General features: G+C 48.4%; 1 protein-coding gene across 4 annotated transcripts in view; it reads right to left on the bottom strand.

Moving 5' to 3' along the window:
- Positions 1-7,794: 7,794 nt before the first annotated feature.
- Positions 7,795-20,741, bottom strand: part of WASF3 (WASP family member 3) — an 89,562-nt gene continuing 76,615 nt past the window's right edge. For 3 of the 4 annotated variants that reach the window (XM_059995853.1, XM_059995854.1, XM_059995855.1), the window contains exons 7-10: positions 18,424-18,599; positions 14,313-14,576; positions 12,639-13,006; positions 7,795-10,931 (exon numbers count right to left, since the gene is read on the bottom strand). In XM_059995853.1, the coding sequence (XP_059851836.1) occupies positions 10,774-10,931; positions 12,639-13,006; positions 14,313-14,576; positions 18,424-18,599 (966 nt within the window). In that variant the 3' untranslated portion in view covers positions 7,795-10,773. Of the gene's footprint in view, positions 10,932-12,638; positions 13,007-14,312; positions 14,577-15,367; positions 15,535-18,423; positions 18,600-20,741 lie in introns of all 4 variants that reach the window. The other variant, XM_059995856.1, reaches the window with a different exon arrangement.

Raw genomic sequence — 20,741 nt, 5'->3', positions numbered from 1 at the left:
CCCTCCTCTCCATGCCGTGGCTGGCCCCTCACTGCCCTCTATCCACATCCACTAAGGAGCCTGCCTCCTACCCTCCCAGGTCGGAAGCGAGGCCCCTGCTAACCTCCTTTCGGGATTGCTTTCCTGCGGTGGCCTCGGAACAGACTCCGTATGAGTCCAGCGGGCAGGGCCGGGAGGGGTGGAGGCTCCAGCAGGCTCCCTGGGCCCCCAGGCTGAGCACAGGCGCGTCTTTTTCATGCAGAGGTGGAGGGCCCGGCGGGGCGTTCATTAGTCTCTTTGACCGCTTGTCTTAGCAGAGGGCACATAACCATGGTACTAGGTGTGGGGCTGACTGGAGGATGTTTATTCTGTTTCCCACTTAAAGGCAGTTACCACATGGGAAAGGACAACCTAGGGTGCTCCCCACCCTGGACCGGTGGTTAGAGACCCACCCGCCTGGGTCAGCTCTGCACACCAACTGCACCCGGGGCAAGGAAGCCCCCTTCCCCCCTTCCCCGCCCTGCGTGACGGGCCAGGACCCCACAGCAGCATCTTTGTAAGACACGCGGCCCAAAGAAAATCAAGGAAGTGCTTGGCTCTCTTTCACGCCGCCTTTGACGCTGCCCGGCCCCGCGGGGCCGAGGGGCAGGGCACCCCCCGCCATCGTAACCTGCCCCACAAGCTGGTTTTATGGGCCATGAAGGGAGATAAGGGAACCTTTAAGAGTAGGTGCTCACAAGCCCAGGAGAGAAGTCCCGGGAGCCTGGGGCCAATTCACACACCTGCGTGCATCACGCCACCTTGTTCCCACCCCAAGGACCCCATGGCGGTAGAAACAGAGCAGAGACTCAGACTAACATCTCCCTGTCCAGCCGCGGGAGGATGAAGCCCTGTCCAGTGAGTGACATCAACGGGGACAGCCCCCAGGCAAGGATCAGGCCCCAGCATTTGTCTTCCCAGGTTCTGAGGCCAAGAGCTCAAAGGGGCTCCTAACTTACCTGCCCCGAGACCATAACATCTCCCAGGGGCTTTGGGCAGCCAGGACCCATCGATATAAACAAGTGAGAAGCTTGGTGGAGGTGCCGAGCCGCAGGCAGGCTTGGAAGCGAAGGGACAGCCGCCCTGAAAGGAACATGGAGCTGGGCCACCGGGTGTGAAATCAGGGATGGCGATTCTGCATCCCTGCACCTGGGGTCCAAAGACGAAGATGGCCAGCAGGGACTCAGCTCGCCCCCGAGTGCACCAGGGCACAGAGCCTCCTTCAGGAGCCAGAGTGACACACAGCCCCTTCCTGTGGTCTGGGGCCCAATGTCCAGTCCGCTTGGTGCCTCCGCCGGCTGAGCAACAGCCTAGGTCACCGCAGGGGCATCTCTGGGCTCCTATCAACCATGGAAGGGCAGGTGCTGACCTGGCGTTTCTGGAACTTTGGCGTCCCTAAGAAACACCTGCGTGACGGGATAAACTGTAGATTCCACAGTCTCGCGCTCAAGGTTTGGGAGAGGGCCCGGAAATCTGCATTCTAATACACATCCCAGGTAACTTTGAGGTGGCTAGGGTGGGGGACCGCCCTGGGAGAAAACCCCGGCTCTGCTGGTAAGACAGGGAAGGGGCGCCTGGCCTGGCTCCTCCCCCCACATTCAGGAGCACCTTGGCTCCGATGCCAGGCTGAGTCCTCTGTTAACTGCCTTGGGCCCCTGTGCCCCCAGCATTGCCTCAGAACCCGCTGTGGCCGCCAGCTGGCCGCTGGGGCCCGGGGGGGGGGGGGGGACGACGGCGGGGCGGGCGGGGGGGCCGAGTGGAGGGGCGGGAGCGCCTTGGAGGGGATTACGAGAATACCCCGCGGTGACTCGCTCAGCTCTGCCTCAATGCACAGGCCGTTGAAACTCTCTAACTTACAAATCAAATGAATGCCTGGGTCCTTGAAATATTTCAAAGGAGCTCAAAGGTAACAACACCCGACCTTAATTATCAAGGTCATAAAGTCTCGATTTCGAGAGGGTACATTTCGAGCCACCGTCACGCGCGCACACAGAAGGCAACGTCTGATCCACGCAAACGCTAAGTTACGCTCATGTCTGCAGGATGCGAAGGCTACGTACTCTTCAATTGCCCGACTTCAATTTAAACTGGTTTTGGGCCAGAACAGCCGAAGCACATCCTAGAATATTAAATGCTTTGAAATGTCACTTCATGGGAAGGCTTGGTAGCTTTAAATTACTCTCAAAGGGCATATTTTCTTCATTTATCTTCATTGTGAATCAGCTACCAACTCACCACCTCTAGCTAATCACGGTGCTGCGTTTGACGCTAATTACTCAGATCACAAATGTGAGGGATGGATGCAGTGGGGGATCTGGAAAGACGACAGAAGCAAATAGTCACGACAGAGCTACTGTGTTTGGGCAAATCCATGTCTTCTCAAGCTTTGACACACCTCTGTATTAGCACTGCCTTTGCGGAATACAAAACTGGCGCACAGTACAATGCGCTGTTAGCGGTGTGAATGCTTCTTGGTCTAAGGATAAGAAAATCAGAGAGTGATGATGTCAAGCAGTGGTTCTCAAACTGTTAAGTAGTGAAACCATATTTTCAAAGGAACCCCCAATAATAGAATTTCCATTTCTAACACTCAACGAAAACATTAAGGTTCTTTGGGGAACATAAAAATTTGAGACTGGGGTTAATTAAGGCCGGCAATTTGCAAAAGTAGCTTCAATCTCCACATTATTTATGTACTGTGCTTTGCTGGCGGTTTAGAGAACATCCTGATTCACAGACATAAGGAGATGCATACAGCACGTGTTTCAGAGCACACCATGCTTGCAACCCTTCTATACCATATGAGTAAAGATATCGCAAGTTTTATTGCAGAGTCCTTGCAAAAACAGGTTTGCCTGGTAGAAAATCTGAACCGTTGGTGGTCTGTTATATTTTGGTATTCAACAACAGTCTGCATTTTTAAAAATCACATTTAAAAATATTTTAAAAATAAACATTGCATCAAATATTTACAGACTGAGGGCTCCTGGGAATGAAGGACTAACCCATTCCAGACCAATTCTTTACAGAAAACAATTATAAACTGGACAAAATAGACCTCACAACTATTTAAGGCACTGGAGAGAAATCAAAAAGACAGTAGAGGAAGTTGACGCTCGGAAGGAAAGAAGTTTGGTGCATTTCCTGTTTTTTAATGGCTTTTTTGCCTGAGGACAGGCTCCGTCCTGCCAAGCAGGGCAGCTAAACTTGAATAGAAACCCTGAAGCCTTGCTGGCGTATCCCAAAGTCCACTGGCTCAAAGAATAAGAGGACTAAGTTCAGAGTGACCAGAGTAGATAGAAAGTGAAGGAGGATCCAAGAAAGGAGAGCCTGAGAAGGGACCCAAACATTCTGTGAAAAACTGCCCACCTCCCGTTGATCCTGCAACTAGGCCTGAGCAACGGAAACTCCAGGCAGCCTGACTAAACTAAAAGAACCTAAAAGATTTCTGCTGTTATACATTGCAAGGGGAGTGGGGAAGCATTGGGAGCTTAATTCTAGCCATGTTAACTGTCTCTCTTAAAAAAAAAAAAAATTGGCACTTTTCAGAGGAACATAATGGAATCCAGAGTCTCTGAAATGCGTTATTCATCAAGTTTAGGATACAAACCCAAACTACTAGGCCTTGTGCACTCAGGAGAAGAGGCCATCAATAGAGACTCATCCGGAAAAGATCCAGATGTTGGAATTAGCAGGCAAAAATGTTTAAAGAGCTAGTGTAACTACGTTCAAAGAGGTAAAGGAACATAATTCTTATTTTTTGGCCGTGACGCGAGGCATGCAGGATCTTGGTTCCCTGGCCAGGGATCGAACCCGTGCCCCCTGCAGTGGAAGCTCAGAGTCTTAACCGCTGGACCAACAGGGAAGTCCCGGAAAATAAGCTTTTCATAAATGAACAAGTAGGAAATCTCAGCAGAGAAACTATAAAAAAAGAACCAACAGCAAATTCTAGAATGGAAAAAAAAGAACAATGAATAAAAGATATACTAGATGGGCTTAAGAGCAAATTATAGATTACATATGAAGATCCAGTGAACCTGAAGATGGAGACATAAAAATTATCCAATCCGCAAAACAGGAAGAAAAAGAATTTTTAAATCGAAAGAGTCCCAAGCAATTGTGGGCCAACATCAAAAGGTCTAACATATGTATACAGGCAGACCTCGGAGATACTGCAGGTTTGGTTCCAGAACACTGCAATAAAGCGAGTCACGTGAACTTTTTGGTTTCTCAGCGAATATAAATTTATGTTTACACTATACTGTAGTCTATTAAGTGTGCAATAGCAATATATCTAAAAATTAATGTAAATACCTTAATTTAAAAAACTTTATTGCTAAAAACTGCCAAAACAATTAACAATAGTAACATCAAAGATCACTGATCACAAACCACCGTAACAAATATAATAATGAAAAAGTAAAATATTGAGACAGTTACCAAAATGTGATGCAAAACATGAAGTGAGCAAATGCTGTTGGAAAAATGGCACCGACAGACTTGCTTGAGGCAGGGTTGCCACAAAGCTTTGATTTGAAAAAAATTCAGTATCTGTGAAGTACAATAAAGCAAAGCACAAAACGAGGTCTGCCTGTAACAGCAGCATAAGAAGGCAAGTATGGAAAGGGGCAGAAAATATATCTGAAAAAATAATGTCCAAACATTTCCCAGATTGCATGAAAGACATAAATTTACAGATTCAACATCAGTGAACCCCAAGCAGGATAAATACAAAGAAAATCACATCTAAGGATGTGGAGCAACGTTGCTGATGGCGATAAAACAGTATATCCACTTTGCAGAAGTCTGGCAGTTTCTTATAAAACTAAACAGGCACCTACCGACGATACAGAAATGTCACTCCTAGACTTTTATCCAAAGATAGATGAACACGTATGTCCAGAAGGGATTTGTGTTAAGTCTTATCCAAGAAAATGGATAAACCCACTGTGGTATATTCATACAAAGGAACAGTACTCAGCAATAAAAAGGAACTAACAATTGACACAATGACACAATGCAATAACGTGGATGAATTTCAAGAACATTACGCTCAAAGAAGCCAGAAGCAAAAGGGCACGTACTGTTTTATTCTATTAGATGAAGTTCTAAACAGGCTAAACTAACCCATGGAAAACAAACAAACAAAAAGCTAGAACAGTGGTTGCTCTGGGGACTGGAATAGGAGAGAACTGAATCTGAGAGCGCCTGAGAGAACTTTCTGAGGTGAGGATAATGCTTCTATCTTGATGGGATTTGCACTACACGAGCGCACACATTTTAAAACTCATTGACTGGTATACCTAAGATGTGTGCATTTCACTCTAAGTACCTTTTACCTTAAAACATTAAATACAAATATTAAACTCTAATTTATGATATACTGAAGTGCTCAGGGGTGAAGTATACTGGAACTTTGAAATGCATGAAATAAGATGGATTGATGGATGGGTGGATGGATAGATACGGGTGCGTGGGCATTCACTGAACAGGTCTGCTGTGGAACAGGGGCGCCACCGTTTGAAAATAAGACTTAAGAGACCAAGTTCTGCAACCCAAGCGATGGCCAGATTCCCCATCTTTAAGGCTAGGGAGCTGGACTAGCCTAGCACTAAGAAGCCTTCTAAATATAATATAAATAAATAAGTAAAACTGACCTAAGTAAAACTAATACGCTACATAGAGTATTAGTACTAAGGCACGAGGCTGTCGAGATCAATGAATAACCAACATGCTGCAAATATGGAGAGATTTTCTATACGTTTGAAGCTGCAGCTGTGGTGGCTTAAAAAGCCCCCTCAGGGGCTTCCCTGGTGGCGCAGTGGTTAAGAACCCACCTGCCAATGCAGGGGACATGGGTTCGAGCCCTGGTCTGGGAAGATCCCACGTGCTGCGGAGCAACTAAGCCCGTGCGCCACAACTACTGAGCCTGCGCTCTAGAGCCTGCGAGCCACAACTACTGAAGCCTGCACGCCTAGAGCCCGTGCTCTGCAACGAGAGGCCACCGCAATGAGAAGCCTGCGCACCGCAACAAAGAGTAGCCCCCGCTCGCCGCAACTAGAGAAAGCCCGCGCACAGCAACGAAGACCTGATGCAGCCGAAAAAAACAAAAAGCCCCCTCGGTCCTGAGTACTGGGCCCAGGAAGGTCTCCACCCTATTTGTACCCCATCTCATGACACTGTCCTTCTTCTCGCTCCATTTCACCGATCCCTGGGTTCCATGGTCACCTGTCACGGTCTTTCCCACTCAGCAAACACCAACGCTGTCCCCGCTATTGAGAAACCCCCTCCCTGCCCTTGACTCCCAGCTAATTTCTGTCCATTCCTAGACCTCAGCTTCCCCTGGTCCAGTCTAGACTGAGCAGACCTCACCTCACCCCTGACTAAAGTACACAGACAATGATCAAAATTACTTATTCGACAACATATGACGTCTTTCTCTTTAGACGAGATGCTCCATGAGGGTTAAGACCGACCTGTGCCTCATCTTCCGCAAGTGGCCTGCAGATGCCTACGGCCAACATTCCCAACTGTCGACAAGGTGTCCGGCACAGTTCTGTGCACTTTACGCGGGTTATTGCATTTACACTCTTCTTAAGCCTTCGAGTGTGTGTTGACGAAGGCTTCTCTTCTGCTCTTTCTTCTGCAAACGACCATCAGTCAGTAAAGATGTGTGGGCCCCTAGGAAGTACCAGGTGCTGTGCTCAACAAACAGGCTGTAACAGTAAACACGAGGCCCCACGTCTGTGCTGCGGAGCCCAGGCTGTTGGGAACACACCCAGACAGAGTGGGAGCCGTGCGTCCAGGGACAAGGAGGAAACCCGGGGTACCTGGCAAAATGCTTCATGTTGTAAAAATGGCACACGATTAACTTCGGGTGAAAAAAAGTAACTGGAAAATCTGTCATCCATCCAATCACTGCACAAGCAGCTGCTCACCATCGAGGGGTCGGGCCGTGCCGGGAGGGTCTCGGGACACGCAGAGGAACGTAGCACACGCGGAGCACACCATGCACACGGGCAGCTCGGGGCAGCGGCCACAGCAGCCTCGACGCCAGCCTGCTCCCGCTAAGGCGCCCCTCTTACCCCCCGACCCCCCGCAATGCTGCAGTTCAGATCCCCCGAGAACCTTCCCCGGGCCAGCAGCTGATCTTCACTCCGTTCCCTCCCACAGGACGCAGAGAGGATGCCCCTTTCAAAGGTTAAACGGAAGCATCTCAGAAGCAATCAATGCTCCAGGGTATCAGTCGCTATGATAACTGAGACTGGATGCGGTCGAGACGCCTCTGTCTTCTGGGCAGGCTGCTTCCTGCTCTGGGAACGGCTTCTTCTTTCTAACTGTACCAGTGCTTTCCCGACTCACTCGAGAATCCAACCTGAACTCTTGGCTACACAAGAATTGTGCAGAAATTTAAATGGAAATCAGAGCAGTATCTTCTGTTACCTAATAAGGAAAATGCTAATTAAAAGCCCCACCCTTGGGCTTCCCTGGTGGCGCAGTGGTTGAGAGTGAGTCTGCCTGCCGATGCAGGGGACACGGGTTCATGCCCCGGTCCGGGAAGAGCCCACGTGCCACAGAGCGACTGGGCCCCTGGGCCATGGCCACTGAGCCTGCGCGTCCGGAGCCTGTGCTCTGCAACGGGAGAGGCCACAACAGTGAGAGGCCCACGTACCACAAAAAAAAAAAAAAAAAAGCCCCACCCAACCCCCAACTTCCCCCCCTCCCCGCCAAAGATTAAACATACAACACTGTTATAAATAAGCAAAAGTGTTTAGGGTTAAAAGTGTAATTTTATTTAGATGTTACTTGTACATAATCTATAGTAAGATATACAAACAGATAAAAATTGTTTACTAGGAGGTTTTTTTTTTTTATACCACTTTAAATTCAATGTACAACAGCATTGGTAATACTGCAAGATGACAGACTCTGGTTTAGAAAACAAAAATTACTTGCTACTGTCGCTGACACATTCCCATGAGTGTTCAATGGATGAAAATGTATCATGGATTTCAGCTGCAAATTATTACAAAACTTTCACAACCTAGCCACTTGGTGCTCAGAAAAGATTTCGATATTCTAAAAATTTACTGAAATGAAAATGCTAATTCTCCAACAGTATACTTCTACTGAAGAAAACCAAAAGTGACCAAATCTTATGGTTTGGGGCCAAGAACAGAAAATCAACCACATCATGGGTGGTTCTGAGGAATCTTCTCATCCCTCTGCCTGATCTATGACGTGAGGAAAAGCTTGTAAGAAATTAAACTAAATACACGCCGGGGGAAACGGGACAATTTAAAATAACCTTACCACATACAACTACTTTAAAATGTAAAATCCATGGATATGAAGGATGCATTTACATGTTTTTCTCCATCTGTTTTGTAAATACTTTTTGCAAATGAGAACGGACAATTCAAAATAGTCACTTTTTCCTTTTCATGTACTATCGTATTAGAAAAAGTCTGGATTTCATTTTTAGAATAAATCAAATGCGCTGAGAAAAATACTGCAAAAAATAATCTACACTGGATTTCAGTCCTCTCCCCTTCTGTTAAAGGCTACGTAACACATCAGGGCGAAAGCTTTTCCACTAGTCAGAATATCAAGTTGAAAATAACTTGCTAATTAAACTACAGGAAGACAACCAATACTTAACAGGCTCATGAATATTTACGGATAAAGTGCCACTAATTTTATCGTGATGAGATATAAACAGAAGAAATCCTGACACGGATAGTAGCTTTACGCATTCTCTCCATCCTGAGGACAGAAGGGCCGTAAGAAAAACCAAGGAAGCGTTACAAATACAAGTTCTAGAATGACACAGGTGACTCCTTATCCAAAGTAAAGCTAAAGACGAAATATTATAAGAAGGACAAAATACGATCAAAAGTGGTAAAAGTCCCGAGGAAAATGCCAACACAGTTGGCCTCCACACTGGGGAAAAAAAGGAGAGAAATTAAAGAGAGAAACTGAAAAGTTCATTAACAGCTACTACTTACAGGCAATAAACGTATGGTGACGAGCTCCAAGACACAGAAACTCAATCAAGAACCACGTGCCCAGACAGCTGGCTTTAGCTGAAAAGACTCAGATAACCTGGCCCGGGCACTGGGAAAGGTAATACAGACCTGAGGCTTTTCAGAGTTCCAACCTAGGTGACTAAAAGCCCGTCAGGCTGGCCTTACAGGATGACCACGACCTTCCACAGGCCACAAGTGTCCCTCGGGGACACAGACGTGATGGGGGGGGGCCGGTGACGTCCTGAGGAGAACTCATTAACAAAAGCCGGCAGTCAGGGTCCTGCTGACATTCTACCATCCACCCAAACACCTCTGTCTCAGCTACAGATTCCTGGGCCACAACTGAGTCACTAGGACCCACAGTCCGTTTGACACACGGTACAGACGAAAGAACTGCTCAGTGGGTGAAGTGTCTCGTACATCTGTGAAGTTATATCTGAGATCAAAGCCTGGGATGTTTATTCCTTCCAAACAAGCAGTTACCCTTCACCCAGCATTACAGAATGTAAGCTCTCATTTATGAGTTTCCCAGGGGTTTGCCTTGGGCAGGAAAATCTGCCTGGGCTCGCGTGTCACCACGTGGGAGGGGACAAGGAAGGGACATGACCTGCTCCAGCGAAGGGGCGACTCTCCTCTGAGGTACCTGGCCAGCCTCGTGTGCTGACAACCGTGTGGGAAAGGGACCGATGTGCTTCTAGGACAGAGCGAAGGCCCTACTCGTGCTGGGTCCCTAACTGGCCATCGCGCCAGGAAAGGTGAAAAGCTGCCCCAGTCTCCTTTCACCTAAACTGAAGCTGTCAGGATTCAGACCAGGTGGGGCGAGGTGCCGCCCGGCCCCTCCTCTGCAGCACCGAGGCCTCCACGTGGCCTCACTTGGCACATGGCTCCGGAAGAGAGGTTGTGCAGGGCTCTGCACCCGGGGCCACCCGGGGCCGGGCAGGCTGGCACCCGAGCTGCAAGGACCGCCAAGGGCTCTGCATGCCATCGCAGACGGCAGTGGCCCTGAAGGAAGAAGGGCTGATCTCCACTTTCATTACGGCTGCGCTGCTGAAACCTCTTACAAAACTCCTCAACAAGCACCGGCTCCACGGATGCCCACAGGGGATCCTGCCTGCAAAGGGCCAAGTTCCCATTTCACAAGAGGGAGCAAAGGAAGCGCAATTCTTCAACAGAGCGTTCCCACGCACAGAGGCTACCAGGCCGAGAGACTGAAAACAGAAACATCTAACTCTCCTACTTGTCAAATCTTTCTCTCTAGAACCAACTTCTTCTGAAACACATTTAAAAAAAAAAAAAAGTGGAAACAATATCTCTTACGGATGGGAAGACATCAGTCTGACGCACAGTCATTAATCTTGCAAAGACCAGACATCAGGCAGCTTCACAAACGCACAGCGAGTCTGCAGGATTCTAATGATCAAGGGGAGTGAACCCAAACTGCACTAAGTACTCTCGTGGCCAGGAGGAAGGAAGCAGAAGGCTGTTTTCGGGACAATGCAATAGTTACAGCTTATTTCCTCGTGTGCAGCACGGTTTGCTATGTTTCGTGGCACTTAAGTATTCCACAGTAAATACTGAAAAACCCAGAATTTTTGCATGTGCAAGAGCAATCTCACGTTATCGATACAAAAGTCGCTAAGCTACGGGATTATAATACCACTATGTGGGCGCCGGGGCCACAGAGATCGTCAGCACACTCCCCAGCCCGGGGCCCTGGGCGCCAGCCTCAGTCGGACCAGTCGTTCTCGTCCAGCTCCGAGTCATCGTCCGAGTCGCTGTACTCGACGGCGATGCGGCGGGACAGGATGGTGGCCACGTCGTTGCCCACGGGCTCGCGCTTGGCTTCCTGCTCCTGCAGTTCTTGCACCTTCTTCAGCTGAATTCCTGGATACACGGGACACGGCTTAGAACGACACCCCTTGGCTTACCGCTCCAATCACACAGAACGGACAGGGAAGTCTACCCGGCTGCTGTTCTCCCCACTGACACTCTCAGAAAAAGCTTGAGAAATCTGAGGGGAGAAGCTTGGGAAACAGAGTTTCATGAGCAAGAAAAAAGGAATGTGCGAAGTCATAAGGTTCTTTACAGCGGTGCGTTGAAATGTAAGAAAGTCAGTTACAATTTCAGCGCACACGAGCACCGTGAAAGAAAACTCCAGGACGGCACAGCCTGACCCGGCAGCCACCGGGCACGAGAGGCTGTTTCAAGGTAGATTTACGGTGGCCGGTGGCCCCCATAGTGGACCGTGTTCCTGGACAGCCTGGGACCCAAAGGCTTGGGAAACAGAGCCAAGCTTCTGGCTAAGCGGGCGAGGTAATTGAGAAAGCTCAACTTCAACAATTACCGTTGAAAATGGGTATGAGATCGCAATCACCTTACTCTCTTACTTTTGTAAGTAACAAAATGGGATATCTAACAATGTGCTGTGTTATTTCCTTAACCTTTTCTTTCAGAGTAATTTCAGACCTATAAACTAGCCGTAAGACTAGTAGAAAAACGTTCCCATATAACCTACTCAGATTCCCCAACTGGTAACATCTGACCAAATTTATCCTCTTTCGCTCTCATTTACACACACACACATACTTTTTTTCTGGACCATTTGAGAGTTAAGTGGCATATAATGTCCCTTTGCCCCTAAAATACTTCATGTGTCTTTCCTAAAAAAAAAATTGATCAAAATCAGACTAGCAGCAGAGATACAATAGTACCATCTATTCTACGAATTTTATTTAAATTTTGCAAATAGACCTAATATAACAAACGAAAAAAGTTTTCCACCAGGTTTGGGATCCGCCATGGGATCTCACCTGTTACATTACTCGCCACGTTTCATTAACCTCCCTTAGTCTCTGTGTTCTACGACCTTCACGTTTCTGTAGGACGTCCCTCGATGTGGACCCCTCAGAGGTTTCCTCTGACACATCCAGGTTACGGATCCCTCTCATTGGACAAGGCTCACAGGTGTCAAAAAGCAAAACACTGTCCTACCAGGCCCGCAAACGCGTGATCAGTGAGGTATTCTGACTCTGGGACTTTCTTCTTGACAAAATCATCGTGCGTCAGTAACGTCAATGCATACAAGAGCTCCCCGCCCTGATCTGACCAGAGACGCTCCACTTCTTAAGGTTTCGTGCTCTGGGGTTTGGTGTAGGACCTTCACCTGACAAGGGTTTTGCTACTTAAATAAATGTTGAAAATCTACTGGCTTAGCACATCAAACTAAAAATATGAAAAGGCTAAGTAAGTTACATCCTAGGTTTCTAAAAAAACTAAATCACTGACATGAGCTCATTTTCTTTCATTTATACTTTGGCCCTTAGAGTAGAACGCAGAGAAAAAAGATCCAATTAACTAATGATCATTTTTATTATCCGTTTCTGCTCAAGTAAAGCTTTCCTGAATTCAGTGCTTTATCACTGAGCTTACTTTGCACTGAAAAAAAAATGTATCCACTATCAAGAAAAAAGAAAACCAAACAAGGCTCCTTCAACCCTCTTCTACCGGCCCTCTGGGGCAGAGGGGGTCCCTGGAAGCAGACGAGGCTGCAGCCGCCGGGACAGGGGGCAGCGTCCCGGGACGCGCACTCACCCATCCGAATGGCAGCGAGGAGGTCGCTCCGGGCGTCGCTCACGGGCGGCTGCGCAGCCTCCGGCCTCTTTGCCTCGGCTCCCGGCGGGCCGTGCATCGGGGAGGGGGAGAGCGAAGAGCCGGCACCTGGAGGGCCCGGCGGCGGCGGCGGGGGGCCCGGGGGGGGCGGGGCCGTGACCACCAGCCCACCGGAGGGAGGGTGGGTAGGACCCGCGTAGGAGGGGCCGGCGGACGCTGGGAAGGGGGGCTGCGTGGGCATCTGGAGGGGGCTGACGAAGGCAGTCTGTGCGGAAGGGATCATGGGCGGGGGCGGCGGCGGCGGGGGTCCTGAGGGGTTGTAATACTCCATGATCTGTGCCGGGAGCATCCTGGCGGAGACACGAAACAAGAGTCACCAAAGAGCAACCCAGGGTCCCAACCTCGGAGGTTCCCGCACGCCTCGGAGAGGGGCCTCCCCGGACAAGACGCACACTGGTAGCTGAATTTACAACCCTGCAGGACGCGAACACCCACGCTTTGGACCACAGGACCACACCAATCCCTAGGTCGGAATTCAAGAGCATCTACTGACGTGCACCAGAAAGTTAACCACTGAAAACGTAACTTTCTGTGGAACACTGGAACAGCTGACTGCAGAGGTAAGAAGGCAGCACAAATGCATCCTCTGCACGAGGCATCTCAGAAGTGGGGGCTTGAAAACCCATCTTACAAGGGTTCTGTGGCCAATCAGATTGGACACTTCTGTATTTTATATCGCGTCTCCACGGAAATTCCCCAAGCCCGTGACGCCCATCAGAACATCCAAAGCTTTGAAAACCCCTCCAGCCGAGAAATCTGCTGAGTTCCATTTAGCCAAGAGCTTTCCAAACCAGCTGGACCGCAAACCCTCTCTGCCTGATGCTTGGGAGGAGCCACAGAACACACGCTGGGGATCCTGACTTAAAGAGAACCAACCACGGGAGAAAACCTCGGGGAGCTGAGGGACCTACATCCAGAACGTGACCCACACTGCTCTGGAGTGAAGAAAAACACTGTCGATGGGAACACATTTTCAACTTCCCTGGGCGCTGACTCGGAGGGGCTAACTCTTTAAAGGCTGAGGTGGTGCGAAAACCACAGCCTATCAAAACACAGGCGGGGGCTTCAATGAACAAACGCTGAACAGGAGGGTCTTTGTTTAGGTGGTGTTCAAATTTTTCCCAAACGACAGAAAACAAGAGGACCTGGTGGCAGAAGAGTATTTGGGTACCAAGAGGTCCGGGTGACATGTACAAGTGTAGCAAGCGCTGTACTGTATAGCTTTGTCCTTTGAGATACGCGTTCTCTGCGGTTCGCCCGGCATATCAGAGAAACACTGGAGCAGCTGGGACAGGCTCACAAAACCGGCAGCTCATTCTTTGTCAATGCCTTGGCTCAGTCATTCAGACATAAAGGGAACGTGTGTTTGCGAATACAGACACCAACCTGAGGTTTATCTGTAATAAAAAGGGGCAGCAGCATGACACTGCATTTTTTCACACAGGATTTCTCACGACTGACAGTATCCGTATCCGGTCATTCTGGGCTGCATCCTGGCCTCCACAGTGTGATTATTCAGTGAAAACTCTTCCACCACGCACAGCAAGACCCCAGTGCAATGGCAAGGCACGGTCAGAGCCCGGGAGTGGGAATTACCCGTAGTCGGCGGGAGCCAGGGGCGCGGGGGCCTGCGACGCCTCTGCGGCCTGCGGCGGGGGCGGAGGCGGCTTCTGGGGCCGGTTCAGGGCCAGGTGCCTGGCCGAGGCCGACGGGGGCCGGAACTCGTGCTCGGGGGCCTGGGCTGCCGGCCCGCGTGGCGGTGCGTCACCGGCTCCGTGGGAAGGCGTCCCGGGCTGCGGGTGCAGAGAATGGTTGGGGGTGGCAGGATACGAGTAATCCGTGACGTCCGACGCGTGGGACCTGACGGCCAGAACCAGGGGTGGGAGAAAACGACGTAAGTGAAAAAGATTTCCCCTCCCAGGCATCAGCATGTATTTGAATAATAACACGGCCAAGGCACAGAAATCACACGCTTTTTCCCTTTCCCATCAGCTAGGTCTAGGCCCACAAGCGACAATGTAATCACGACTTTGGCAGCAAGCGCCAGGGTTACGCGGATTCAGAGCCGCAGCTTTGAAGAGAGTGCATCAGACGGACACGGACGGGCAAGCGGCAGGCAGCAGAGCCCCCTTCCTCAACATCGCAGCCGACTCTCTTCTAAGAGAGGCTGCAAGACACACTGTGCTTAACTTGAAAATGGCATCGGAGACCTAAGATTTTAGTGCAACGAAACTGACAGCGTATGATGAGACCTTATCAAAGGGCAGACGAACCGGACACATATTAACAGTAAGAACAGAAAAAGAAATCAAGGATGCGATACGGTGAGTCGCGGTTTTCTTAAACAGAAGAAACATATTTAGCCAAAAAGGAGAGGAGGAGTGCGGTGCCACGCGCAGAGGCCCTCTTGCTGTCTCTGAACGCACGGGTGGGAGGGAAACTCTGAAAGGAATGCGCGTCTCGTTTTAGTCAGCAGGGTTCAGGAGGATGCTGGTACCCGGCCGCTGGGGGAGGGGAGGGCTCGGCAACGTCACACGGTGTTAGTCACCCGGGTTACGGGACGCGTGGTCAGTACAGGGGGCACATCCTCTCGTGACGCCGAAGCAGGGGGCTGCTGAGGCTGCGATCCAAGAACAAGCGGAGCGACAAACCCTCTGGGCGTCCTGTCGTCTCCCGAGCTCCCTGCCTGCTGCAGTTTCCTGGCGTCACTCATAAACTCAATGCCCATCTTCCTTCTCTCCCACTCTTCTCTTCTCGTTCTTACTTTTCTCACACTTACTTGCTGGTTTCTGTTAGGATTCAGCTTGTGTCTCTCCCTCTGAAGGAAAGAGGCAAACACACATCGGGTCTTTGGAATTCAGACAGTAGCGTCCCTGGAGCGTCACACCACACAGAAAAGTTCTTTAAATGGCAAAAGATCGCTGGCTTTTTTCTTTTTCCTTCCCTAATTGCAATATAATAACAACCTGTAACTCACTTTCTTCTCCCCTAAGTGCCCTATGAACTCTAGCTTACAGTGCGCGTGTGCCTGCCTTCTGAACTGTGGCAACCGCTCGCTGGTCAGAGAGTTAAAAATATTTTCAACGGGGGAAGACTCTGACCTGTATTTAGATTTATCTTATTTTAAAAACGTAAATACCTAAAACTCTGGAGTCCTTGACGATGGGTGCCTGGCTCTGTCGGGGGGGCTGCGTCATAGACTGGGCGTAACTTTCTAAGGGAAATGGACTCGTCTACAAAACACGGACTGCTCCTGAGGGGATGAGAAGCCAGGAACTGGGAATATCCTGGCACAATTTGGAAAGCTGTCCTGTAGAGCAGCTTGGTGATAAAGGGCCGAAAGGAGGCAATACAAACGGCATAATCGGACGGAGGAAAGGAATGGGCGGTGAAGGTCCGACATCAAGAATTACAGCAGGAGAGCGGGAAGGACAGGGCTCTGACGAAGGGTGGGTGGGAGACGGGACCGGTCACTCGAGGGGTCACTGTCCAAGTACAGGGGACACCGGTGGGCTGGAGGAGAGGTGAGGAGGGGGGTGACCTCTGAGAGACAAGGACCCCTACAGGAAGGCAGAAATCAGCCACAGAAGACACGGCACTAGTGTGGGCACGAGCAGGTGGTCCTGAAGCTGCATGAGCATCAGGAATGATCTGTTACGGGAACGAGAACTTGGAGGAGTGAAGACAAGATGGCAACAGGAGGAAGTAGGTGTAAGCAGTGGAGACCCAGTGGGAGAATCAAACGAATCCCGCAGGGTTCTGTGGGTGGGAGGGTGGGCAGAGTCGGGCGTCTGCAACACCCAGGACAGGAGGAGGAAAGGGGCGAGGACGGTGGGCAAGGAGGCATCCTGCTTCCGGATCGCTGAGGAGAGCAGTGGACAGGCACTGCATCAAGTCTCATCCTAAACGTACGCTTAGAATCAAACCATCCCTGACCATCTACAAAGAGAGTAAAACTTAACATCAGTTTATGCAATCAGCTTAAAATATGTAAGTTATATGAACAACTTATACACGTACCATGATACCTGATACTCAAATTTCCCTCAGTTATCCTGAATACATCTACTAAAAACCAAGTTTCTAAGTAATACTTAAAACGTGAATACAAGAAGTTAAAAAATCAAAAGATAGAAAACAGAGCAGGATTTCACTTTTGTAAAAAAAAAAATTTTGCATTTACAGAAAAAAGACCAAAGAAAGAAATACACTAAAATGCAAAAAAAGTGGTTTGTTTGGATAACAGGATTATGAATACTTTAATTTTTTCTATAATTTGCAAATATGGAAAGTTTATCTTATTTCATAATAAGAAAAATAGTGATATGCTTTAGTCAAATAAAAATTTCCAAAATAATTTAAGGGAAATCATCCATCAATTGTACACCCAGTATGGCACAATCTAATCTCAGATTCTAGAATAAATATCAATTATTCAACTGAGGGATTAAAAAAAGTCACTTTCCATCTACCTACTGAAATGAAAGGGAATATATGGAGAATTGCAAAGTATATGTTTTGCATGAGTCAACGGTCACAACTAAGTTAGCTGGAAAAAAACAAAACCCAAATGGCTCTCCTGGGACCGATCAAGCTCAAGCACTTCTCCCACCCAAAGAACTATGGGCACAAGTGTGTCATCATTCTTACTTTCCACAGAAATAAACTGACATAAAGATTAAAACTTGAGGCCAGGGCTCAGTTAAAGCTCCAGTAATTCTCTAATAGCTAACCGATCGCAGCTTGTACAGAAAAATGACCTAGACCTGCCTCACAGGCAATGACTGACAGCCCTTGTGGGGTAGGAGTATTTATAGGGCTGTAACCACCAAACATCAAAAGTATCTTCCATCTGTCAGTCTGTGCTAAACACTGAGGTTAATAAAGACAAACATTAAAAAAAACCAAAAACCCAGATCTAACGCAAGGTCCAGGTTGTTGCTGTTTGTGAAACATCCTTGAATCATGTAAGAATTCTCTATTCACATTTTTAAACACTGACGGAAGACTCCAACTTTACAGAAGCAGAAATAGGAAATTAACCGTAAGTTACAATTGACTGGTCAGTTCTTCTCCTTCAGTGAAGCCCTTTTGGGATAAATGCTGCTTACTGACCACATCTTTCACATCTGCAAGAGAGATTTTTACTTAATTGCTAACAAATTTTTAAAATAAACTTCAACAGAATTCTCCTCCTGCAATTAGAATACATAAGATTAGCGAACTGAAGGAAAAAAATCTTTGTTCATCACTTTTAGAAAAGGTTATCAAAAAGAACAACAGTTATTCCTTGATCACATCAGCTACCACCTACCAATCGGTTCAGATACCAAGTGAAAGGAAAGGCAACATTCTAAGCAAAAGAGGCGGAGAGAGAATTAAATGATTATTAAAATTAAAAGGGTCAGTCATAGGCAGGTACTATGCCCAAATTCAGAATCAATGTTAAAACAGTGCATCTAGGTTAATGGAATGCTCGAGTTAAGCCAGAGAGACAGAAAATCACACAAAGTAACCCAACGTCACAGAAAACTGCTGTAAACTATTATTTCGAAGTCAAAGCATATATACCGTTCATTTTTAAGGAAAGTTTGGAAACACACTGTGGGCCAGAGAAGCACAATGCTACCGTGCATTTCCATTTACAGGGAAGCCAAGGCCGGCTTTGCACACACACATGCACACGAACACGCACACGCACACACACCTAGTGTCTGGGGACAGGGATCCCTCGGAAGATGCTCCATGGTGTACGCTCTGCGACAACCTGGTGTCGGGTCTAAGCTCTTTGTCATACGCCATCATATTCCATTCCTGGCGCCTGTTTCTGGCTTTTCTAACCTTTTTCACCTCCCGGGTTGTGCCATCTATGCGCTTTTGCTCCTGACGTCCGGGAAGGAAGGCAAGCGTGCCGAGACAGAGGGAAGGAAAAGAGCGGGTTAGTGCAGCGGCCCCGGCAGCCACGAGCCTGGCGTGCAGGCAAGGCAGGCCCGTTTCCATCACTCCCGGGTCAAGAACGTTCTAACATGCTTACCCAACTCAGACCCGACCAAAATAACACGTACCTAACGAGTTAACGTCGACACATCAGAGTTACCGTGCTGCAACTTCAAGAGTCGCTTACCATCATTTTGGACCAAGAATTCCCACTTCACTAGGATTTAGCTCGTTTTCAATGTACGACACCTTTTAGATCCCTATTACACACATGAAATACCTGCCCGCACCAGACAGAGAAATCGTTTCCCACCCCTACACCATTCTGACTTGTTAACGTGCAATCATCTTTCAAAACACAATTTTAAATGCTCCATTTCAGTTTGAAAAGGTTATTGCAGAATATTTAAGCGAACCCTGCAACTAGCTTAACAAAAAAAAACAAGATAAGAACTTACCTTCCCTCCCGTACAAAGAATCATTCCTGCTCCAGCCCTACTTTGCCAGCAAAAATGTCTTCGATAAATAACTTGGGTCCTACGCAGGTGCTTCTTTAAAGGTGAGGACAGTTACTTCTACATGTGTTTACGTCCCTCCTGCTTCCCCCGTGAGATCTGCTGACCTTTAGGGAGGTGAACTATGCGCCTTTATGTCCTACGCTCCCCTCACGGCACCTCCATGCTCAGTAAACGCGGACTGAATGATCACGTCCAGGTGAGCGATGGTGCTCACTACGTCCCAGCACCTGCCAGGCCCGGACGGTACAAACGGCAAACAAAAGAAGACAAGGATCTGCCCTCATGGAGCTTGAGGTCCAGCGGGGAAGCCCACAGAGTCACACAGGTAAATGCACAATTATGAAATGTGCAACAATACGACTGTATTACACAGAGAACGCTGTCCGGTCTGGAAGTCAGGGAGGGTGCCCGAGAGGCTGGGACGAGCTCTGCAGGGTGAGGAGGCCTGAGTCCTGCAGAGGAGGGGGGCAGACGCACGCAAGAGGCCATGGGACAGCATCTCGCCAGGAGAAGCGACAGAAGGCGAGTGTGAATTCGGGCGAACGGTGGGTAAGACCTTGAAGGCTGCGTAGAAATGTTGTTCTTTATCCCAAGAGCAACGGGAAACCATGAAGACTGAAAGGGGAGGGGCTGGCACGTGAGAGGAGCCCCTGTGCTGGGGACAGAGTCCACGGGGAGAGGCAGGGATGCCGGGCAGAAAGCTGCTCAGGTGTCCAGAAGGAGAGGAGGCCCATGGGAGAGGAGAGGAGCCATTAGCCCACGTACCCAGGAGGCTCAAGTGATGTGCTGGCAGACGACGTGAACGTGAAATTCACAGAACACATGCCAAGTGTTAATAAAGACACAGAAAGATGTGCAATTCGTATTTGATTTTTTGGGGGGTGGGGAAGCTCATCAAAAAATAATAATAGTTCATCAGCAGATGAATGGATAAAGAAGATGTGGTACATATATACAATGGAATACTACTCGGTCACAAAAAAGAACGAAATAATGCCATTTGCAGCAACATGGATGGACTTGGAGGGCATTATGCTCAGTGAAGTAAGTCGGACAGAGAAAGACAAGTACTGTATGATACACTTATATGTGGAATCTAAAAACTACAACAAACTAATGAACGTAACAAAAAAGAAGCAGACTCACAGATATAGAGAACAAACTAGTGGCTACCAGTGGTGGGGCGCACGTAGGGATGGGGGAGGGGGAGGTGCAAACTAGTGGGTGTAGGGCAGGCTCGAGGATGTATGTACAACATGGGGAATAGAGCCAATATTTTGTAGTAACTGTAACTGTAAATGGAAAGTAACCTTTAAAAACTGTATAAAATTTTTTTTTTAATTTTTAAATAAATGAAGATAATGCCAAATAATAATAATAATCTTCAGGACCGGAGGAGGCCTGTTAGGAGTATAAGCTGGTTCAGTCCTTAAAGGGTCAGGAGCAATAGGATGGGATCTTTCAAATTTTCAAGTTCACATTGCACTTCTGGGAATTTACTCTGACGAAATATGTGCACATGAGTACAGGTACCCCCTACAGTGCTGTAACAGCAACAATTTAGCAGCAA

The sequence above is a fragment of the Delphinus delphis genome, chromosome 18, assembly GCF_949987515.2.
Source record: "Delphinus delphis chromosome 18, mDelDel1.2, whole genome shotgun sequence".
Taxonomy (NCBI): domain Eukaryota; kingdom Metazoa; phylum Chordata; class Mammalia; order Artiodactyla; family Delphinidae; genus Delphinus; species Delphinus delphis.
The sequence above is the reverse complement of the archived record's forward strand: the minus strand, read 5'-3'. Positions and strand labels throughout refer to the sequence as shown.